The 23,922-nt window shown below is 58.8% G+C and overlaps 1 protein-coding gene across 12 annotated transcripts in view; it reads left to right on the top strand.

Moving 5' to 3' along the window:
• VAV2 (vav guanine nucleotide exchange factor 2) overlaps window positions 1–23,922 on the top strand; it is a 171,752-nt gene that overhangs the window by 101,712 nt on the left and 46,118 nt on the right. For all 12 annotated transcript variants that reach the window (XM_040225563.1, XM_040225561.1, XM_040225568.1 and 9 more), the window contains exon 4: window positions 13,165–13,233. In XM_040225563.1, the coding sequence (XP_040081497.1) occupies window positions 13,165–13,233 (69 nt within the window). The remainder of the gene's footprint in view (window positions 1–13,164; window positions 13,234–23,922) is intronic.

Here is a 23,922-nt window from a genome sequence, read left to right as displayed (position 1 = left end):
CGGCCCTGCCGCCCCCTTGATCTGAGTCCGTGAGACCCGCTGTAGACCCCTGACGTCTGGATCCGCAGGGTAGTAAACCCGAGCTGTTTGAGGCGCTTTTGTGAGAGCAGCGCTAGCGCTAGGCAGGCCGGCAGATGTGGGCCTGAGGACCCGGTGCAGGGCCGTCGGGGGGCCCTGGGCATGGGCCCCTGCACCCACCCCGTGGGGCTCACGTGGTGGGCTCGGCTCTGGGTCCTCAGGGGACCTGAGCGTTCCTGCGAGCTGGGACCAGCCTCCGTCTTTGGCTTCCTGGTCCTAACCCGGCCCGGCCTCCTGCTCTCTGGCTTTTCACTGAATTGCAGTGACGTTCGCAGGACACATGTTCCATCCCTTGGGGGTGTGTGGCTGTGGATTGGTGTTTGCAGTCACCCCGCTTCCCTCCCCGATGCCCCGAATCTCATTCCCAAGCATGTCACACTGGAATGTGGGATCCCGCCTGCTGGGGCAGTGTTGCCTGTAGGGTTCCCCACCCTTCCTGGGGGGGAAGACCCACAGAAGGTTCTAGAAAGGAGGAGTGGCCGGGAGGGCGCTCCTGTCTGGAAGGCCTTGGAGGAGGTGAGGTGAGGGCGGGGGAGAGGCCGTGAGGCCTGGTCAGTTTTGTTTTAAGGCTCTCAGGACTGAAGTGGCATCTGCGGCTGGTGACCAGCTGTCACTGGGTGGGTGGGGGGCGCCTTGTGCCTCAGAGGGGCTGCACGTTGTGAGGTTGGGCCCCCCTCCCCGCCCTGCGAGGGAGCAGGCGGGGGCGGGGCCCGTCTCACCCCCTCAGGGGTCAGAGGACGTGGGGACCGGGTGGGGGGCCGTGGGGATGGGGTGGGAGGGGGGACGGGGCAGGGACGGGGAGATGAGGCAGAGACTAGCTCGATGCTGTGAAGCCTGGCACTGCCTGGACCACCAGGAGCTGAGCGAGTCCAGAGGGCTCCTCCTCTAAAACCTCGCTGGCTCTGCCTGCATCTTGATCTAGGATTTCTGGCCTCCCAGCCCCGGGAGAATGAATTCCTGTTGTTTCAAGCCCGGGGTATGGGTTTTGCCAAGGAGCGAGCTCTGAGATAGGCGGGCCCCCTCTGTGTGGGGGTGCAAAGCTGCCCCTCCTAAAGGCTGGCCACACCCCACCCCACCCTGACCTGGTCCTCGCATAGCCCCTGTGGGTCAAGGCCTGAAGGCCGAGGCGGAGGCCAGTGGCTGGCAGGGAGCTTAGGGTTCAGGGACCTGTCCCCCGGTTATCAGGGGTGGTAGGTGGACAGGGGCGTCCTCACTGGTGGGTTCCGTGTCCCCAGCGGCATTCAGTGGTGGGGCTGTAAAAAACGTCCACGTGCCCTGGAGCCCCAGCTCCCCCCACCCCCAGGCCTGTCCTCCCCTCGAGGGACTGAAGATCGCTTCACTGTGTAACAAGGAAAACAATCAAAGGCTGCCTTCTCAGCAAGTGCCTCCATGAAACATTTATCGGGCAGCCGTGTGACACTGTCGGCTTGTTTTCCGAGACAGGGAGGGAGATCATGCCGTGTTTTGTACTGGGATTTACCCGTGTGCGGAAGACATGTGAGGGTATTGAAAAGTGCCCTGGAACGGTGCCAGTGCGGCCAGTGGTGTGGGAGATGTGACCCCTCGCCCAGCTCTGGGGCCAGGCCAGGCCTGCTCTCTGCTCCCAGCTGTGGCCGGTGGGAGGGAACAGCCCGAGTCTCCCCCGCCACAGCAGGGGGGCTGCCCAGGCCAACCGATCAGAGACGCTGCCTTGAGATACAGCATCATCAGCAAAAGGTTTTCCGGGGCTTTGGGTACATCCAGTTACGGAGTGTGAAGGCGGCACCCGGACAAGTCTGAGGTCCGTTCATCTCATCAGCGGAAGAGTGAACGTGCACGATGCTCAGTCGGGTCCGACTCTGCGGCCCATGGACTGTCCAGGCCAGAATACTGGAGTGGGTGGCCTTTCCCTTCTCCAGCGGCTCTTCCCGACCCAGGAATCGAACCCAGGTCTCCTGCACTGCAGGCAGATTCTTTACCAACTGAGCCCCCAGGGAAGCTACATCTGAAGAGGGGCTTTGGTAACAGAGGGACAGCCCCCCTTTGGGGCGCTGGGCTGTCCTTCTCACCGTGGGGCTCTTCTGTTGAGTCCCTCCTCTGCGCCAGCTGCTGCTGTGGTCAGCACGGGCCAGGATGGTCAGTGCCAGCGAACAGCCCCTGAGGCTCGCTGAGCTGCCGCAGGGAATGTGTGGGTGGGCGGTGCTCCCCTCCGTGCCACTTGCCCCAGAGCCAGGCTGACGGATGGAGTCCTGCTGGAGCAGAGGGGCAGCTGTGGCCGGGGAAGGAGACCCAGCAGGTCACCCATGGGCTCCTGCAGCCTCTGCCCCGTCGATGAAGCCAGGATGTCCGGCCACCAGAGTTCACCCTGCCCCCCAGTGTGACACTGCTGAGTGGGCGCTGCTGTGTCCCATTTTAGAGATAGGGAGACTGAGGCTGAGAGGCTGAAGGCCTGGCCTGAGGTCAGGTGCTGAGGGAGAGGCGGAGGGAACCGACATACTGCCCTGCCAGGCTGCCTCCGAGGGCCGGCCACCCTGTCCAGCCTTTGGCCCGTGAGCCTGTGCGGCCCAGGCCTGCCCGCCGCCTGCTTGTCTCCCTCACCTCTGGCTCCATGCGTGGGTCCGGGGTGCCCACCACCACATGCCTTGTGTTTTCAGGCAACTTGTAGCAGTATTTTGATAGGAGAGAGAGGACTCTTGAAATTAACCATCTGGCTTCTCTTATAATTTCTTATTTATGCCCTGTTGGTTATCATTCTGCCTTCTTTTATTTTTATGGATTCATTCATTTAGCTTTAAATTGTTTTTAATTCTCACAAGCTTCATATTTGGCGCCCAAGCTAGACCCTTCTAGATCGCGGAGTACAAGGAAGCCTGTGACTACCCGCTGCTCTCCTCCATCCTGCCCCCATGGTCCTGGCAGGAGGAAGCCACTGCCTTCCAATTCCGTCTTCCTTCTCCTGGGTCTTGTAAACTTGTTGTTGTTGTTCAATCGCTCAGTCGTGTCTGACTCTTTCTGACCCCATGGACTGCAGCACGCCAGGCCTCCCTGTCCATCACCAACTCCCGGAGTTTGCACAAACTCATGTCCATTGAGTCCGTGATGCCATCCAACCATCTCATCCTCTGTCGTCCCCTTCTCCTCCTGCCTTCAATCTCTCCCAGCATCAGGGTCTTTTCCAGTGAGTCAGCTCTTCACATCACATGGCCGAAGTATTGGAGCTTCAGCTTCGGCATCAGTCCTTCCAATGAACACTCAGGACTGATCTCCTTTAGGATGGACTGGCTGGATCTCCTTGCAGTCCCAGGGACTCTCAAGAGTCTTCTCCAGCACGACAGTTCGAAAGCATCCATTCTTTGGGCTCAGCTTTCTCTATGGTGCACCTCTCACATCCACACACGACCACTGGAAAACCCATAGCTTGGACTGGACGGACCTTTGTCGGCAAAGTGATGTCTCTGCTTTTTAATATGCTGTCTAGGTTTGTAATAGCTTTTCTTCCAAGGAGCCAGTGTTTTTTAATTTCATGTCACCATCTGCAGTGATTTTGGAGCCCAAGAAAATAAAGTCTGCCACTGTTTCCACTGTTTCCCCATCTATCTGCCATGAAATGATGGGACCGGCTGCCATGATCTTCGTTTTCTGGATGTTGAGTTTTAAGCCAGCTTTTTCTCTCTCCTCTCTTACCTTCATCAGGAGGCTCTTGGTTTTACGGTCTTCCGGTGTAGCTTCGTTCAGTCTCTGCAGTGGCAGACCCTGATGGCCGAGTCGCCGGCTGTGGGCTGACTCCTGGGCATCCCTGGCCTCACGGCCGTTGCGCAGTCAGCACTTCGTGCAGTTCTGTGCTGCGCTGTGGCTTTTCTGGAGCTGCCCCTCTTCCTGCCCCGCCCCCACCATCCTGGCAGCAGCGACATGCATGGGGCCAAGCCCTCCCCAGGGCTCATCTCACTGAGTGCTCACCTGGACCCCGAGAATCGGGATTCAGCCCCACCCCCACAGGTTAGCTCACCTGGACCCCGGGAATAGGGATTCAGCCCCACTTTGAGAGGAGATTGAGGCCTCGAGAGGGCCTCTCTGGCCCAGGGTCTCTTCCTGTTGGGGTAAAACTGGGACCCCACCCTCCCTTCCTCCCGCAGGAGTCAGGGTTCTGGGGCCTGGGCCCGGTGTGTCTCCAGGCCCTTCCGGCTTCAGTTCCCAGCAGAGCTGGCCTCTAGGGGCTGGGGACCAGCCTCAGGCCTCACTGCTGACCCTGGAGGCAGCTGGGGCTCCATTATCGCTGTGAGGTCGCCGGCAGGGAGACTGAGGCTGGTCTGTCCCTGGCCTAGCCCTGGAGCTCTGGCCTCCATGCCGTGATGCGGGCTGCTCACGGCCCCGTCCTGCCGTCGGCCCTGCCCCAGGCGGGGTTGGTGGCCGCGGGAGGCTGGGGGCACTGCTGTTGAGCACTCACAGGCCCTGCATGTCTCTCCGGCTCAGGATTCTGAGCAGCGGTCTGGGCGTGGCGTTTGCATGGGGTGGTGTCCAGGAGTGCAGCCCTGAGGACCCGGTGATTCCGATAAAAACCGAGGCCTGGAGTCTGACTCTGAGGCTTGGCCCGGCCCTCAGCCCTGCCAACTCCTATGTGAGCAACCAACCGCAGGGCTGGACGGCTGGCCTGAGCCCAGTCCTCCCTGCCCCGGGCTGCCTCCAGACCCAGCGCTGGCGCCGTGCAGAAGGGCTGCAGTCCAGCTCTGTGCTCCCAAGTGGCCAAGCTGGACCCCCAGGGCCCCTTGCCCAGGGTGAGGTGGGCAGCAGTCCTGCTCTTGTTCCCACGGGAGCCCAGAGTGGCCTGGGCGTGCGCACCTACTGTGTGCCACCCTCTCAAGGCTGGGCTCCAGGGGACCAGTCCTGCGGGTGGGCGAGCAGGGCAGGGATGGAGGCCCTCACAGGCAGAGGCCCGCGCCTCTTCACGAGGAGGAGGCATTTGAAGCGGCTGACTGGGAAGAGTGAGCAGAGCCAGGATGGACGGGTCTGGGTGGTGGAGGCCCAGGCAAATACTCTAGGGAGGTGGGGAGGGGGCTGGGTGTCCCTGTGCACTCGAGAGGAGCGGGGCGGGGAGGAAGGTCGTGTGGGGAGCGGTGGGCAGGGTGGGGGGCTCTGGGGTCTTGGGTAGGACCACTGGCCCGGACTGCTTCCCCCAGAGCCGGGCCTGTTCATCCACCCCTGAGCCACAGCTCTCGTCTCTGAACCCCGCCACCTCTCCCTGCCCAGCGAGACTGTGCCTGGGTGCGGTCCCCCAGCCGAGGGGCCTCCCCGAGTGACCAGTGTGAGAGCTTTCTGTGCAGATTCTGCCGGTGAGAACAGGGCTGCCCGAGGCCTTGGGCCGCAGGCTGTCTCGGGGCGGGCCATGCGGGATGAGGCTCTGGGAACGCTCCCGTGCTGGCTGTGTGGCCTCCCGTTCCGTGGTGGATGTTTCCAGGGCATTCCATCCAGGGAGGGCCCTGGCCGGTCACCAGGATTTCCTGCCTAGGCCAAGCAGGTATCCTCTTGGAAGAAGTCAAGAGATCATGAAAGGAAAACAGCCAAGTGGCCACAGGGGCTGGGCTCTCCTTGCAGGGGGAGTCGGCCCTCGGACCCTCTGGCCTTTCTGCTGCGAAAGGCTGCCATTCTGAGAAGCGGGCCGGAAAGTCAGACCTCTGTTCAGCCTCATGGCTGCTGAGAAACCATGCTCCCCCTTCTCAGCAGCAGCCCCAGGCCCCTCCCCACCCCTGGCCCCGGACAGTGGGCTATGGGCAACTGTGCCGTCCTGCCGCAAGGTCAGCCTCCTCCTCTGCCTTGCTAGGGTTCTGGAAACAAGGGGCAGAACAGCCTGACTGGGCTCCGGAGGTCCCCTTGGGTCTCCGCTGGTCGCCTGGAGCCGGCTGCACCTCCTCCCCCACCCGCACCTTTGCTGGACCTGCCTCCACTGAGGTCACTTTGGCTTAAGGTCCTGGTCATGGCCCCTGGGCCGGCCCATCCGTCACTCTGTCCCCCTGCCCTGCTCTGGTCCTGCCCCATTGACCCTTCGGCTACTCCCGGCTCTGCCCAGCCGCCCCGAGCCCCCGCCCCCGAGTGTGCATGGCATGAGTGGTCTGCCGCGCTCTGTGTGGGCTGCCTCCGGCCCCTGAATCTTGACCACCGCACCATCACCCCCGGTTCCTGTTCCTCGTGTGCCAGGCCCTGTGGGGGCACGCCCACACCGCGTGTCTCTGTGTGTGAGGCGGGCGGTGCACCCCCATTTTACAGGCACGTTCACTGAGGTCTCTGGGCAAACTTGGGCCAGGAAGCTTAAAGTGCAGCCGATTCTAGCCCCCGCTGTCTGATCCGAGGCCGGCCTCTGAACCCAGGGTAGGCTCTGCTCCCTGGGTCAGCTCCCCACTGAAGCCTCCCCCACTCCCCTCCTCCTCCCACTTCTGGGCCTTCATGGCCCCCAGCCTGGCAGCCCCGGGTGGCCTTGGCAGTGGGTGTGGGTGGGGAGGGCCTCATGCAGCCCCGGTGCCAGGGCCCGTTGGTGTGGGTGCCTGGCTGGCCGGGGGGAGAAGCCGGATTTTGTGCTTGTTTGGACAGCCGGGCTGTTTAGCCGGAGAGCTGTTTTTAATAAGAATCCTGGTGCTTCAAGGCCTCCCAGCCAATTAGCAGGCAGCACCCAGGTGACTCTTTGAATAATTAAACGGGCCTGTCGGGGCCTTCAGGCTGCAGTTTGATGTGCCTTTAAAGTCTGTCTGATGCTGTTTCCCGGCGAAAGGCTGCTGCGGCGGGTGTGGCCCAGTGCCCTGTGGCCACGAGTTCCCTCCCCCAGCCCTCTGCTCCCCTGCCACCTGCCTGGGCCTCGGGGTGAGCTCAGAGGGCTCCGAGGTGATGCCAGCGCTGGAAACAGGAAGCGCTGTCCACACGGGCAGGAGCGGGCAGCCGGCTCGTCCCGGTTTTAGCCCTGGAATCCCCGCATCCTCAGAGACTCCCTCGTCCGGGGCAAGCTGTGCAGCGGTCACCCCTGCAGGACACCTGGGCACCCCCAGGCCTCAGGCCATGTGCTGAGAAGCTGGGGCCCCGGCCCCTCTCTCGGACGCCGCCGGCCGGCCTGGAAGGACTGGGGCACCTGCGGATGGGGCGGTTCTGTGATGCTGCCAGTGAACGCTCACCTTGGAGGTCACTTTGCAGGGAGCACTTTTCTGAGTCACGTCTCCACGTTCCTCCCTGCACGTGCCAATCAAGGGACCGAGGGGGAAGAGCCGTCTTAGCCCAGATCACTTTCTCCTGAAAAGTGGAAAAATGAGCCCCGAGTGCTAGGTTCTCCGAACGGCGCTGACAGTCAGAGCCCAGCGCCACCCTGGAGTGTAGCCTCACCTCCTGAATAGGGACGCTGGTCTGTCGAGGTGGCCCTCTTCCTCCAGAGCTCGGTGGGGGCAATGGAAGATCCCGTGGTGGTGCTGACCCTGGGGACCTGGGACAGATTTGGAGGCTCCCGGGCAAGGCGCGCTTTCCAGTTGTAACAGAAGCCTAGGATGAGGGGGCGGTCTGCCTGAGTCTGGGGCCCTAGACTTTGACTGGGATGAGCCCCCAGAAGGGGAGGGAAGGTGACCCAGGCATTGTACTTGGGTCACTCACTGGGCACGAGGGCTGGGGCTGAGGGGCTGCTGGGTGTTGTCTCATTTAATCTTGACAGTGACAACCACCCCATTCTACAGCCGGGAAAACTGAGGCTCAGAGTGGGAGAGGGCCCTGCTCAGGGTCACACAGCAAGGGGGCCTCTGGGCTCGGAGGTCCTCTCGTTGGCTCCTGGGCCGTTTGTCGTCCTGTTACCCAGCCCTGCTGCTCACCGCGCAGGTCTTCCGGGTCCACACCCCGCGGGGCCCCAGGGTCCCAGCCGCGCTGGTCTTCTGCGTCTGCACCCCGCGGGACCCCGGGGTCCCAGCTGGTGTGCGCCTGTGTTCGCCGCCTTCAGGCCGGGACCCCGGCAGCAGGTCCACCCCCGCCCTGACTGCACATCCCTCCCAGACACGGCTGCACACGGGGGCACTTCCCAGAAGCCCCGGTTTTCCAGCAGATTCTCACGGAAGTCCCGCAGGCATGGACTAGAGCCTGGTTTACTGGTCCTGGAGCCACGGTCATGCTTCGCCTTCTCCCTGAGGCCGGGACAGGGGCAGCCCCCAAGCCGGGCTCAGAGCAGGTGCCCAGAAACGGCCCGACGGACGAAGGCTGGAGGGGGCGAGCCCCGAGCGGGGACCCTGTGCCCCACCCTCCTGAGGATGCTCTCTTTTGGGACCTCATCCCTCCAGTGGGCGATCTGTCAGCGTCCGGCAGTGGGGCTGCCCACCACGGCCAGGCTGGCCACAGCCGAGGTTGTGAACCTTGGCCTCGGGGTGGAGGCGTACTTTGGGGGACCTTGAAGCAGTGACCCGAGCCTCTTACTCCCCCGGGAGGGCGGGGTGCTGGGTGGACTCGACGCTGCCCGACGCACGGGCCTGGAGGGGTTTTCTGGGCCCCTGGCAGCTTTCCTGCTTCCAGCTCGGCATTCCCTTAATCCCCTCGGGGGTGTGAGTGGGAGACTCGGCTGCCCAGGAGCCGGGCACCAGGAAACTCGTCCTTAGGAAGGGTCTGACGGCATCTGAGGACCCAGCCCCCACCCCGCCGACCTGGATGACCACACCGTGCGGCCGGCCATGTCTGTGTCCTTCTGCCGTTCCTGCCTCTCATCCCCTCCTTTTCAAGGACAAATGAATACGCCGTGAGCGTCTGGCTGTCTGGTCAGGCTGAGGAGCGGGTCGGTGGGGGGCTCTGAGACAGAAGGATGGAGCCGGGCCTTCTTGCAGGTGACCCCGGGGTCAGCCCTGCCCCAGCCCCTCGCAGGTTTGAAGTTCCGGCTGAAATGTGGCCCCAGAAACGCCCTCTGTGCAGATGTGGCCCCTGGTGTGGAGTCGGGGTCAGCGCTGGAAAGTCACAGCTCAGGGCTGACTGGGGCAGCTCTGCCCGGCTTCTCAGAAGCGCTTCTTGAAGATGTTCCCTTGCCTCTAGTTCAGGGCTGCCATTTGCTGTTTTCTGAGGGGAAGGGCAGCTTGAGAGTCAGTTCAGTTCAGTCGCTCAGTCGTGTCCAACTCTTTGCGATCCCATGAACCGCAGCACGCCAGGCCTCCCTGTCCATCACCAACTCCCAGAGCTTGCTCAAACTCATGTCCCTAGAGTCGGTGATGCCATCCAACCTTCTCATCCTCTGTCACCACCTTCTCCTCCTACCTTCAATCTTTCCCAGCATCAGGCTGTTTTCCAGTGACTCAGCTCTTCGCATCAGGTGGCCAAAGTATTGGAGTTTCAGCTTCAGTATCGGTCCTTCCAATGAATATTCAGGACTGATCTTTAGGATGGGCTGGTTGGATCTCCTTGCAGTCGAAGGGACTCTCAAGAGTCTTCTCCAACACCGCAGTTCAAAAGCATCCATTCTTCAGTGCTCAGCTTTCTTTATGGTCCAACTCTCACATCCATACATGACCACCGGAAAACCATAGCCCTGACTGGAGAACCCTAGCTTGATGATGTCTGACATCTGCCCGTCTGCCCACCCATCCATCCTTCCGCCCTTACCCCACTCACTCACCTCATTCATCTGTCCATCAACCCACACTGCCATCCCCTCCCACCCACTTGTTCTAGACATCCACCCACGCGTCCGTGTGTCCATCCATCCACCCGTTTGTCTTTTCATTCGTCCATTTATCCATCTATCCATCCATGTCACTATAGTGTCAGGCGCTGTGCTAGGCAGAAGTGGGCCCAGGCTGAGACAGCAGTCAAGTTTGCTCACCCGAAGTACACGCTACCAGGACCTGGGTGAATGGGGTAGTCGGGGCTGGCATCAGAGGCTGGAGGTAGTGAGCACGTGGGGGCAGTGGGGAGAGTGGGGTTGAAGGCCAGAGGGTCAGCAGGGCGTCCCCTACCCCCTGCCTTCCTGTCCCATCCCGGGGCTGGCCTCAGTGGCCAGGGTGCGCGGCCGCACGTCTTCCCCAGCGGGCTGTCCACCCCGTTCTCTCTGCCCCACCCTGGCTGCAGCCTGGCTTTGTTGGGCTGCAGCAGAAATTAATTGGGTTTGCAGCCTCATTCTCAAGGGGGTTTGCGGCCCCCAACAGGGATGCTGGAACAGAAGCAGGAAGCGTTTTGCAGACAGCAGGGTAGTTCGTCTGCCTTTAACGTTCTTGTTTCATCTCTGTTGCGTGGGACAGACGAAGGAGATGAACAGGAGTGTAAACCTGGACAGCGACAGGCACGCAGAGAGAACTTACAAGAAAATCACACACACACACACACACACGATGGATTTTTTTTTTTGAGACTAAACGTTTTGAAATTACTCCTCTGTCTTCTTTTAGTGAGCACTGACTTCCTGTTTGTCTGTAAGGAAACAAGATGCTTAAATACTCTGGGGCTCTTAAGCCTTAAGGAGGCATCAGAAGTTACTTTTCTTGGGTGGCATTAACTGGCCTGGCTGAGAGGATGAGGGTGAGCAGAAATAAGGGATAGCAGCTGCCAGTGTTGGGGCCTTACTAAGTGCAGAACAGGCCGCCATCTTACAGCCAGCCTTCAGGACAATGCAATAAGGGGTTATTTCTTTGAAAACCTTTTTATTTTGTACTGGGGTAGGTATAGCGGACTAGCAGTGTTATGACAGTTCCGGGTGAGCAGCGAAGGGACTCAGGCAGACATACACATGTAACCATTCTCCCCCAAAGCCCCCTCCCATCCAGGCTGCCACATAACATTGAGCAGAGTTCCTGTGCTATAAAATACGTCCTTGTTGGTCAACCGTTTTTAATACAGTAGTGCGTAAAGGGGTTACTTCCGCCTCCACATTTCAGGGGAAGAGAACTGAGACCCAGAGAGGGTAGGTAGCTGGTCCAAGGTCGCACAGTGAGCCAGCGGTGGGCCTAGGGTTCCGGTCCCCTGGGTGTGCCTTACTCCAAAGCCTTTCCTGTCCAAGGGAATTCTGCGGCAATCCAGTGCTTAGCACTTGACATTTTGACCGCAGTGGCCTGAACTAAGGTCCCACATTCCATGGAGCATGGCCAAGAGCAATTTTTTTTTTAGTGAAAAATAAAAAATAAAAAAATGCTTTTCCTCTCCTAACCTGCCTGTGTCTCAGCTCACCTGGCAGAGCAGGGGGGTTTCTCCTGAACGTCTCATCTGCTTGAGAGTAGAGCCCTGTGTTAGGAGAGTATAGCATAGGAGTGTAGCAGCTGATTAGTGAAGTTTGTCGGGCACCCGCAGGGTGAGAAATGACATGTGCGCCGTGGGTTTGCTGCCTCCCTGAGCTGGAAAGTGGAAAGCTTCATGGTGCAGAGCACAGATGCGTCCCCACTGTTAGAAAATCCACGTGGAGCTCGTGGAGTAAAGTTACTTGGGTTGTGAGTACAGCCCCCGTGTAGTGCAAAGACACGGCCCTGCGCACTTTGCCTTGTCCAGCCTGTGCCCCTGACCCTGACAGTCCCCTGCTCCAGGAAGGGTCCTCGCCAGCCACCCCCAGGGGTGAGCAGACGAGCTCTTCTGCCAGAGAGTGGAGTGTACCCAGCTGACAGGGTCTGTGCGAGGCTGGTCATGGCAGCAGGGTGTCCTGCTGGTGGGGGTGTGCTGGAGCTCCATCTCTGGGTCCTGCAGTCACATCTCAGCCTGGCCTGGAATTTTCTGTGATCAGTAGGGTGGGGGCCGGAACCGTCGGCCGTCGGGGCTCAGTTAGGAAACCAGAGCTCGGTTCCAGCAGCCCGTGGGATCTGGATCAGCTTCCAGTTCCGCTGTGTCGTGGAGGGATTTCCTGGCTGGAAGCCTGGCTGGGTCAGTGAGGGTCCCAGTCCTGCTGGGGGCACAGGTGTCTGATGGCCTGCGGCTCTCCCCGTGACCTGAGGACACACATCTGTCCTCCTTCCTTCTTGCCACGTGATGCCCAGTGGGGGGTGCTGTTGTCATGGTGATGGGAGGGAGGAGGGGAGCCCATCTACAGAGAGGTTGGGTTGGGCCCGTCACAAGCTGTTGCCAGGAAGCCGCAGGCGATGGGGACCCCTAGTCTGGCAGGTCTGCCTTGGGGCCCCAGACGCGGGGCCATGCAGGTCTGTGACAGAGCTGGGCGGAACCCAGGTCTCCAGCTCACGGCTCAGCGGCTCCCTGTGCTGGGGGAGGCGTGGGGGGCCGGGTGTGGGTGTGGCCCCCACCTCCACCCGTTGCTTCTTTACTCGGATCACGCTGTCCCGTTTGTGGACCTGTCTCGTTTCCTCCAGTTCGGGAGCTGGGGTCGCCTCCTATCAGTCTCTGGATGGCAGTAAAGAGCTGACAGAGCCGGGGTTCACCCAGCCTCCCCGAGAGGACGTCCTGCAGTTGGTGTGGCGCCGGTGTTCCTTCCCGCAAGCCCAGCCAGGCCCAGGGCTCCGCGTCACCCGCATCTCAGGCCCTGGGCAGCGGGGCTGGCTCCGCCCCTTTTCTGGGAGTCAGGCCCAGGTTCGTTCTGCAGTAGTGACAGGTGTGCCTGAACCCCCGCTTTCCCTGTGAACCCCATTTTCCTCCCTGGGAGTTCTCCTCCCACAGATTCCGAACGGCTCAGGGGGCCCCCTCTCTGCTGGTGAGGACCCCGGCTGCGCCCGCCACGCTGGGAAGCTTTCTGACGCCCGGCCCCGTCTCCTAATCCTCCCAGGGGCATCGTAGAGTCACAGAGTTGGCAGGGACCCTGGGCATCCCCCAGATACAGAACTGGGAGGTCCTCATGGAAGTAATAAAGGGTCTCAAGTCCAGAAAAGTCTGGGTTCTCACCCTGACCCCCGTCCCCTAAAGACAGGCTCTCATGCTCCACCACGAGGCATGCAGGGGGACCCAGGTCCCCGTGTCTGGGTCCCCTGACGTGTGAAGGCAGGACTGTGACTCGGATGGAAGCTTCCTACACCCCTGACCTGGTTTCCTCGTTTGCCAGCAGGCTCTCTGGCGCCTGGACGGAAGGACCGAGCTCCGTGGTGCCCGGGGCCGGGCTGGGCCTGGGGTCCTCCCGCTCGGCACCTCCGCTTGGGGGCCCCTGTCTCACACACCGTTTCCTTCCATGACCCGCTCACCGCCCCCTGTCTGTCTCCGCAGACCCTTCCCCTCGGAGGAGACCACGGAGAATGATGAGGACGTGTACCGTAGCCTGGAGGAGCTGGCAGAGTAAGGAGCCGGTGGAGGGACGGGAGGGGAGGGGGGCCGGGGGGGACAGGAGGGGAGGGGGCCGGGGGTCCCCCCGGGGGCGGGTGGGCCGGGGGGCGGGGGGGATGGGAGGGGAGGGGGGCCGGGAGGGACGGGGTGGCTGATGATTCAGGGTTGTCTCCTGGCCTGATGCGGGCCGGGGCTGGACTGAGGCTCCAGGCTGGGGCCTCCTGGAGCCGCCGGGGTGTCCCCCGCTTCCAGAAGCCTTGGTCTGGCCTGCCTCTGTCCCCGCCTTTCCCCCTCTGACCTCTGCCTGGGCCGTCATGTGCCGCCTGGCCCGGCCACTCCTAGCGGCTGTTTCACCTGAGGGGTCCAGAGCCCTCCCCAGGGACTGGCGGGAATCGCTGGGTGGGGGCTCTTCTGGAAGAGAAGGTTGGCTCTCGCGACGTCGGCAGTGGCCTGGTGTGGGGCTGTGTGGCCTGCTCCACGCGGCTGGCGGGGGACCAAGGCGGAGAGATCACAGGTTTGCCCGGGCCGTGGCAGGGGCCCCACGTGTCTCACGAGGTGGTGGGCTCACGGCCCTCAGGCCAGGCGACGACCTGCCCCGTTTGTCGGCAGACGTTCCTTTGTTCCCCGATAACTGGCCGCTGCTTCTGGGGAGCCTCACGGCCTCTCCTGCATCGCACGGCTCAGCCTGAGAGTGAGAGTTGTGATCACAGCGAGAGCGGGACGCCCTGTGCTCTTGCTGTGCCGAGTCCCCAGTTTGATGCCCCTTGACTCCATCCGGGACTGGCTCTGTGGATGTGGGGGGCCCGGGGACCCCGGGGGAGGCCCCTGCCCAGCGCTCAGTGTCAGGCCATTTCTCAGGAGTCACCCTCAAGCCAAAGTTGGGGGTCTGTGTCCTCTGGAAACATGCCTCAGTGGTCAGCAGAGGCTGCGGGTCCCGGGACAGCGGGGCCCACCTTGTACAGCCTCCTGAATACCCGCCCCTGGGGGTCCCTGCCTGGTCCCGGGGGCCTGCTCAGGTTTGAGGACTCCTGTGCGGTGTGCTGGGCGCACAGCCGTCTCCCCCTCCTCCCCCAGTCCCATTGCTGCCTGACCCCTCAGACCGACACACAGGATGGAACTCCTCCCACACGGAGAAACCAGTCCGGGGGACGGGAGCCTTGGCGCGGTTCAATAATATTATTCCGTGACATTAAGAGTGAGCCTTCTTAATCCAATGAGTTCCGTATGGCGCCCGTTATTGCAAACGTAAATCATACATTATAGGGAAGGGGGATGGATTTGAGTCTTTAACTTGCGGTTTGGTCCCAGAGGCTCCAGGTTAATAAATTTTTCATGCTTTCCCCGCCTCCCCTTCTCCTTTCACTGAAAATCAAGATTTCCTAGCGTCTTGTCTCTGCGGGCTTGGGACTCATATTTATCCATTATGGCAATTTACATGACATGAACAGAAACGTCATTTCTTACCTGGCCTCTGCTGGGGGCGGTGGCCTGGATATGATGCCCAGCGGTGACGGGGAGCGAGGGGGTGACGTTTCCAGCGGAACTGGCTCATTCTTTCCTCTGGGCTCTGACCAGGTGTCAGAAAGGGTGGTCACCTTGTGTCTCTAAGGGCCCTGCTGCTCTGCCAGACCTCGGACGCTTCACAGCTGTTTGGAGAAAGTCCAGCTCTGGCTCCACGGGCAGCCGGAGCCCCGTGAAAGGTCTGGGGCCCCAGGGAGGGACCGCCAGGTGTGCGTGGCCCCAAGAATGCTTCCGTTCTGTCAGTGAGTTGTGTGTGCGTTCAGCCACCAGCCGGTTACTGCGCACTTTCGGGAACTGTAGAGGGAAAGGAGATACACCCCCGCGACGGCCGTAGCAGCACTGTCCAGGAGAAATCAAACAGGAGTTGCCTGGTGATCGTTAAAATTTTCTAGTAGCTGCATCAGAAAGAGAAAAAGAAACGGGTGGCTCAGTGGTAAAGAATCTGCCTGCCAGCGCAGGAGACGTGAGTTTGATCCCTGGGTCGGGAAGATCCCCTGGAGGAGGAAATGACAACCCACTCTAGTACTCTCGCCTGGGAAATCCCATGGACAGAGGAGCCTGGTGGGCCACAGTCCACGGGGTCACAGAGTCAGCCACAACAGAGCAACTCAGCACACACCAGTGCATTTAAGAGTGCTTTCACTGGACCCGTGTATCCAAAATATCCGCTCGTTCAACCCATGATCGTTGATGTAAGAGGTGGCTGATGTGATCCGGTCAGCCCGCTGGCCACGTTTGTGAGCTCACAGCCACGTGTAGCTCAGTGACCCCATGTGGGCAGCCCCAGTCTCGGGGCCACAACAGCGCTCTGCGGGCTCTGTGTGAGTGGACAACACTGAGCTGAGATTTATGTTCTCAAGCACTCAGAGCTCACTTCTGAGATCCTTGAAGAGTGTATCATCAAATAATAGAGCAGCTGGCTGGAAAAATTAGCACACAATATTGCCACTTAAAAGAACACTCTGTCAAGCAAACTGAGCCTCAGATGAGAGGCCTGCTTTTAAACTGCCCTGATGATCAGTTCCTTACATTTGCCTGATGGCTCGTCCCTCCCGCTCCCCCCTGCTTCTTTCCAGGCACTCCCAGGGGCCTGGAGCTGCCTGCCACAGCTTCTCAGAGCTGCCCAGCTCCTGGGTGGGCTTGCAGTTAAGTATCTGTCCTGGAGGAGCCCCCTGCCCCCTGCAGGGCTGGGAGCCAGACTTGCATACAGGAGAAAAACACGTATGAGATAGGTGTCCAAGTGGGAAGTGGCTGAAGGCAGGGCTGGCGTCCCAGCGGAAGGAGCAGTCTTGCTAAGGCCTGGCAGGGCGAGTGGCCCCCAAGAGTAAGAGGTGGGGCGTGATGAGGGAGAACAAGACAGGACCTGCCTGGCCAGGACCCCGGGCTCCCATCTCAGAGACGTGGCCTGGTATCGGCCGGTGGAGGCACGTCAGGTCTGAGACGCTGCAAGGTGTTGGCAAGAAATCAGAATTATCGAAGCTCCCTGGGGCTCACTGGGAGGACCACCCCTCACACCTGGGAAGGCACAGCGCATGTCGAAAGGCCTGTAGAGACCCCCAGCCGGGTGGGCTGCAGTGCCGGCGGTGACCTGAGAGGAGAGGGGCCCAGAGGTCGTCCTGGCGGGCTGGTGACAGAGTGCCATGCAGCCCAAGTGTCCACCTTGGCTGTGTGCGGCTCTTGTGGCGGCCTCCTGTCTCTCCGGGCACGGTAGCTCCTTCTCGGGGCTCACTTCCTCCCTCCCTGGGGTGAAAGAGTTGGCCGAGGGCTGGCCGTCTGGGCCCCAAAGTCACCGTGTGTGTGTGCAGCCCAGCGGCCCTCCTGCCCCTGTGGTCTAGACAAGCTGCCCGACACTCCCTGCCCTCTCAGAACCGGCTGCTGGATGGCCGGGCAGGGGCAGCCCGTCCACACCCTTCCCAGTGAACAGGGTCGTAGCTCCCCCACCTCCTGGCTACGGAGGTGGCCGGGGGACTGACAGCCCTGAGCTCTGCTCTGCGCGGCTTCCTGTCCTGCCCTCCAGGGATGTCTTGACCTCTTGGCACCTGGGCCCAGCTGTTTCACAGGCCCCGTGTGCCCTGGGGGCCCAGGGCGTCAGTGACCTTGAAGGCCAGCACTCCAGGAAGGAAGCGTGTTCATTCTCTGTGCTAGAGTGAGTCTGAGAGGCCTCCCGAGTGCCCGCAGAGCGGATGCCTGTGCCACTCCGCCCTGGCTAGAGAGTCGAATCACACAGGCCAGCAGACACGAGACAGACCTGGATGGATTTTTATTTTTAATACCTAGTTAAGCAGGAGTCCTTTCAGGACCAAGGCTGTCGCACTGATTCTGTGGCCTGATTTAACAATCTCCGCAGGGTGGGGAGGCCGACGTGGAGGAGGTAGGCATTCATTGTGCTGTTTTCAAGAAGAAAGCGGGGACCAGCTGGGCGGTGGCCAGGAGATGTTTGCAGTCTGTCTAATGAAGGCCTCTTCAAGTCGCTTTCCGGATGCTGACTTCCGGACCCCCCGAGGATAGAGACGAGGCCCTTGGACGTTACTTCCCCCGTGCGCAGCACAGACTCGACACACAGTGGCCCTTAAACAATAGGGCTCAAAATCTCAATAAGCCTAACATGTTGGACTTAACTCTAAAAAAAACCCTGTCGTGTACACAGTATCTGCTCTGTCACCAAACTCGAATTCATCCTATAAAACCCAGCCCAGAGGTCACCTCCTTCAAGAAGCCAGCCCCAGCCCCAGAGACAGAAAGAGGTGCCCTCCCCAGAAGATGAGAAGTCTACCAGGGTCAGCCTTGTCACGGCGTTGTCATCCTGAGGTCCCCCAGGCCCCCGAGGTGAGCGCCTCATGAGGGCTACCCCGAAGGGAGCAGAGCAGAGTAAAGGCAGCTGCTTGAGCTGGGCCCTGCACACCGTGGCACCGAGGATGCGCCCAGGGGCCGAGGCCCTGGCGTCTGCTCCTGTTATGTTCAGGAGCCAGGTGGTTCCAGGTGGTTCAGAGGGCCCCCTGAGTGCAAGGCCCAGTCCCGAGCTCCACGCGCCATCTCAGCCCTCAGGACACCGCAGGGCCACTGGCCTCGTCCCTGTTTTCTAGTCCAGCTCAGCTCAGTTCAGTTGCTCGGTCCTGTCTGCTCTTTGCGACCCCATGGACTGCAGCACGCCAGGCTTCCCTGTCCATCACCAACTCCCCGAGCTTGCTCAAACTCCTGTCCAATCGAGTCATTTTGTAGTTGGGGAAGTTACGGCTCAGAGTGGGTAAGTGATTTGCCTGACCACAGCACCCTTTACCTGACCAAGGAGGGACTAAAACCCGGAGCCATCTGCTGCCTGGCCCGGTCAGGCGCCTGGGCTTCATCCTTGTGACCAAGTCTGAATGGTGGGGAGATTCTCCTGCTGCTTCGAAAGAATCCCTGAGAAAGAGGGGCTTCTGGCAGGAAGCACACAGCCGGGCGAGCCTGGCCCGCTCTGGGAATCTCACGGCCACAGTGGTGCCGCCCCCGAATGGCTTTGTAACCTCAGGGACTGTCTTGCCCTCTCTAGGCCCTGCTCTCCGCTCCTGTAGGGAGCCCGGGTGTTAGGAAGAGGGTCAGCTGAGGGCAGGTGAGGCCTGCCTCCTAGTAAGCAGCTCCTTGTCTGTCTCTGTCCCCACGTTCAGCCTGTCCAGCCCGCAGCCGGCTTCCCCAGGCCCTCCAAAGCCCACTCTCCTTGCCACCCCGCTGCCCCCGACTGGGTTGGATGGAGGTCAGGAGATGCCGGCTTTGGTTTCCTAGTAACAGTTTAGTGGTGGTCAGGGATCTTGCTGCTCAGCGTGAGACGGCCCGGGGCCCGAACGCACATCGCGCTGTTAGTCATGACAGTTTATGTCCACCGTACACACACAGGCTTACAGGCGGCAGAAAGCAGAGAGTCTGTTCGCTCTTCTGTGATTTTCTGCGTGTAGCGGGGGGCGTGGGGGAAGCTCTTCTAAGCAGCTGACTTTCTGTACCAAAATCGAGGTTGGTGGGCGAGGCTCCTGGGGCAGTGGGGCGCAGGCCCGGGGTCTCAGCGGGAGGGGAAGTTTCTGCTGTCTCAGGGAGGCAGCTCGGGGCCTCCCGGAGGGTCTCAGGCCATTGTGAGGGCCAGAGTAATTGTCAGGATTTAGCATCTGCCAGTACAGCTGCTGCCAGCATGAAGGGGGAGAGGGAGGGGGCTGCCCTGGGAGGTGGGCTGGGGGCTGCGGAGGCCGGGGCAGCCACTCACGTGGCGTCCCACTGAAGGGGGCTCTGGGGTCTCACGGTGGCCTGGGCGCGATCCGGAGGGGTGGGGGCCTCCTCGGCTCCGCTGTGGCCCAGGACTCCTCTGCTCACACCGTCCTCCGCGCTCTCCTGGACAATTGGACAGAGAAGGGCGATTGCTGAAGCCCGCCGAGGACACATCCGTGCTGACACTCGCCTCCCGACTGCCTGGTCGGATGTGTTTCAGGACATCCGATGTCTTTGACGCTGCCGGCGTCTGTTTATCGAGTGTGGACCACCGTGCTGAGTACTGTCTGGTGGGCCTTCTCCCCACCCTCGTGGGGTGCTGGACCGTGGCCACTAGTGAGCACCTGCTGTATGCTGGGCCCATGCTCCTCAACTCCGTTGAGGCCAATCCTTCCAGCGACGCTACCTCATCCCCAGAGCTGCAGAGCCCTGCCCAGGGCTGAGAGTCCATCTCAGACTCGACTGACTGCTTCCCTCTGAGGGGGCCGCTTTCAGGAGAGTCAGGATCCCACAACGAGAGCTTGAACTGAAGGAGAAGGGGACTCGCCAGCCCTGCGGTCCGGCGTTGCCTGAGCGTGGTCGTGTGCACAGACCGCTGTAGCGTGGTGGGGACGCGCAGTTTATCCGTGAAGCCCAGCCTCTGATAGCTGGGAACTTCACGACAAGGCTCTGTGGGTCTGCGTGATGCTGAGAAAAGACTCAGGCTGGAACTGAGACGGCCTGGCGTGATAGAACTCAGCCTGGGTGATGGAGAGTCCCTTTTGGGTTTTTTCCAGGGCCTTGAGTTCCTTTTCTAGGACCGTAGGAGGTGGGACTGGAGTTAGGTCCAGTGCACCGGGCTCTGATCCTGGCCTCTGCCCCGTGGGATGGTTTGTAGGGGCCGTGGGGTCTCACTGAGCTCCGAGGGCCAGGGCACCACTGGGTGGATCCAGCTCATGTCGCAGGAGAAACAGAGGCCAGGGTCTGTGCCTCGTTGGATGAACCTCCAGGTCACAGCCCTGCACCCAGGGCCCTTCAGACCTTCGGGGGCCTCATGTTGCACCCTTCCCCTCCTAACCCCGCACCTGTCGTTGCCTTTTTCTCCGTTCGGCCCCCATGGCCGTCAGATGCACGGGGCCAGCTGGGCCCAGCAGTAACTCATCTGTGTTAGCAGATGCCTGAGGCTTGTAACGCATCTGCCCTCTGCCTGCTCAGGGGACTCACGCTCGGAGGCGATGCCTCAGCTAAGAATCAGCGGGGCAGTGGTGGAATTTCCATGCAGTGTTGGCCAAAGGGACAGAGAGAGCTGTTGGAGACCAGAGCTTGTCACCCCACGCGAGTGACACTCCTCCAGGTCAGATGGGTCTGCATCTCAGATGTAACTGCCGCCCCGTCAGTCTCCCCACCTGGACTGTGAGGCCCATGGACAGACAGTTAGTTAGTTGGTGCCTCTGTGTCCCTTGGATTCTGGGGGTCACCTACCAGTGCAGACTCGGTCTTAGGATAAGAGTAGATTAAAACAGTCAAATCTGATCATCTTTGCATCCTAATCGCCAAGTCGAGCAAATATGTAGTTTGACCTTTATGACTTTGCTTTCGCTTTTTAAAAAAACTCACTTCTTAAAAAAAAAAAAACAACTCACTTCTTTGCCGTTTCTTGTGTTTCCCCCTCTTCCTGGAACGTGGAACACGCGCGAAATGAAATTTCAGTGCTACTATTTTACAATTTCGTGTGATATGCACGAACCTATATTTCTTAGTGCTGATCGACCTGAATTAAATAATGGCTGTGGAGAGTCTTCATAATTGAAAAGGCCTATAAATGTAGAGAGCAGGCTTATGAGTGTCCTCACGGCTAGATAATGAGGCCCTGTCCACGGGGGTAAAGCTGGGACATTAAAGGCATGAAGCTAATCATTCACCACTCAAGCTTGTCTGTCTGTTTTTAACTGAAGTCGGGCTGACTTACAAAGTTGTGTTCATTTCAGGTGCAAAGCACTGTGCTTCGGTTATGCCCACGTGCGTACGTGTTTTCCCGGCTCTGCCCTGCCAGGTCACTGCAATGCTGAGGGTAGTTTCCTGTGCTGCACAGCAGGCCTCAGTCGTCCGCTTTATATATAGTGTGTGTATCTCTTAATCCCAAACGCCTGATTTATCCGTCCCTCCCACAAGTTTTCAACAGGTTCTGGATAACAGACGTTTTGCAGAATGGAGAGAAGTGACTGTGTCTGCATTTTTGAGATTTTTCTGTCCCGAGTTCAGATGCCGGAACCCAGCTCTCCGTCTGGTGTCTCTGGCAGCCTATTTTTAACCTCGCTGCCCTGAGTGAATTAGAAGAGATGGACGTGGGGCGTGAAAGTCGATTCTGCCTGAATGACTGCTCCTTGTCCGTGCTGATTCTGAGGAGGAGGAGCAGCTGAGTTCGTGATGGACGTGTGTTGGGGGACCGCAGAGGGTGTGTTCCCGGTGCCTCGGCCTCGCGGTTCTGTTCCTTCTGTGAGTGCAGAGGAGGGGGCAAGGGACGGCATCATCTCACCCAAACCTGGAGGAACCCGCTGTTTCTTCCGGAGCTGCTCACTGTGGTTGGGATCGAGAGCTTGTAGTCCTTTACCTGAGGGAACCCCCAGTCCACTGGCGTGAGGTGTCAGAGCGAGAAATTGAGGGTGGTAGGACAGTCAGAAAGTTCGGTGGGGAACGCTAGAAGGGAGGAGCCCAGCAGACGCAGATCTGCTGACAGAATCCACCTGAGTCCTGGGTTGACCGTTAAACCTCTCAAACACAGGAGAGGCCCTAAGATTTCCAGCGAAAAATGCAGCGGCTGGAAACTGAATTTAGCTGTCATTTCAGCTGCTGCCCACAGCAGGGAAGATAGAGTTTGAAGTTTGAGTCCAGCCAACCAAGTAAACTGTCAGAACAAATATTACTCTTCGAAAGAAATAGTGGATCCAGGATCTCCGTAATGAATCATTTGTAGTGTCCAGCATGCAATAAAAAATCGTCAAACCAAGAAAGAAATGGGTGTAAATGAGTCCTACTTACTGAGGAGAAAAACAATGTCCAGGGGAATCACTGTTGAGATGACTTAGATGTCACCATTAGCAGCTTTTATTATTTTGATCAGGGCTTCGAGGAAAATAAGTGCCAGGTGAATGAACAGATGGGGAGCCTCGGTAGAGACATAGAAATTATAAAAAAGGACCAAATGGAAATTCTAGAACCGCAAAGCATGGCAACTTAAATGAATAGTCACTGGATCAGTCTAGCAGAAGACTGCAGATGGCAGAGGAGAATCGTTGGACTGAAGATAGTTCAGTGGAAGGCATACACTCTTACGTAGCAGAAAGAAAAGAAGATTTAAAAATATGAACAGAGTGTCAACATGTGGGACAATATCAAGTGTCTAATAGGCATAATTGGAATCCCAGAAGGAGAAGAAAAAACAAATAAGGCAGGAAAAAAAATTGAAAAAAACGGTAGCCTCGAGCTTCCTAAATTCAAAACCTATATGGTAAACTACAAAATGTTGCTGAGAGACAATCAAAGACCTAAATAAATGAAAGTATACACTCTGTTCGTGGATTGGAAGATGATTTTGTTAAGATGTCACTTTTTCCCAAATTAGACTGTAGATTTACCACATTTCTTATTATAATTCCAGCAGATTCCTTTTTTTTTTTTAATTGACAAAGTTATTGTAAAGTTGCTACAGAAATACGGAGGACTTCAGGAGGGTCTAAACAGTCCTATCAACGAACAAAGCGAGGGCTTCCCTACTGGCTCGGCGGTTAAGGAGGCCCCCTGCCGATGCAGGAGACGTGGGTTTGACCCTGATCCAGGAAGATCCCACGTGCCGCAGAGCGACTCAGCCACGTGCCACCACTGCTGAGCCCACGTGCCGCCGCTCCTGAAGCCTGCTGCCTCAAGGCCGGCGCCCGGCAGCAGGAGAGGCCCCCCAGGGAGAAGTCCACAGTCCACCACAAAGGGCGGCCTCTGCTCCTGCACCCGGAAACAGCCCGTGCAGCAGCAAAGACCCAGTGCAACCCAAACTAAACAAGTGAAAAAAGACCCAGTGCAACCAAACTAAACAAATAAAATTATCTGCCAAACGGTTAAGGAGAGAACAAAGCTAGAAAGTTTACACGACCTGATTTCAAGCCTTTCTGTAAAGCTTACATTAAGGCAGAGTGGTACTGGCATAATGATAGTTGAATATATTGATGGGCTAAAATAGAGCATTCTAGAACAGACCCACACACATGTGGTCAACTGGTTTTTGTCAAAGGAATCCAAGCAATCCAGTGAGGAAAAGCAAGTTTTGAAGATTGTTCTGAAACGTCTGGATATCCACGCAGGGATGGGAAAATGAACTTCAAGCCCTACCCCACACCATACATAGATATCCAGTTGAGGTGGATCAGAGGCCTGAACATAAACACTATAGATCTTAGAAGAAGATATAGGAGAAAACCCTTTGCAACCTGAAGGAAAGCAGAGATTCTTACATGAGGCACGAAGGTTTCTTAGATGTGATACAGGATAGAGTCAGGACACCATAGAAGAAAAACTCAATAAATTAAGTTTCATTAAAATGAAAAATGGATCCTTATCGAAAGACATCATGGAGAACTTCCCTGGTGGCTCAGAGGTTAAAGCATCTGCCTCCAATGCGGGAGACCCGGGTTCGATCCCTGGGTCAGGAAGATCCCCTGGAGAAGGAAATGGCAATCCACTCCAGTATTCTTGCCTGGAGAATCCCATGGACGGAGAAGCCTAGTAGGTTACAGTCCATGGGGTCGCAAAGAGTCGGACACGACCGAGCGACTTCACCTTCACCTTGCTGGAGACTGGGTGGGGGGGAATTTTTTTTTTAATATACCTGACCAAGGACTTGTATCCATCATATATAAAGAACTCCTAGAATTCAAAAAGAAGATGGCAACTAACTTTTAGAAATGGACAGAAGTCTTGAGC

Source organism: Oryx dammah, unplaced genomic scaffold (assembly GCF_014754425.2).
Source record: "Oryx dammah isolate SB20612 unplaced genomic scaffold, SCBI_Odam_1.1 HiC_scaffold_25, whole genome shotgun sequence".
NCBI lineage: Eukaryota > Metazoa > Chordata > Mammalia > Artiodactyla > Bovidae > Oryx > Oryx dammah.
This window is presented reverse-complemented; position numbering and strand designations above follow the sequence as displayed.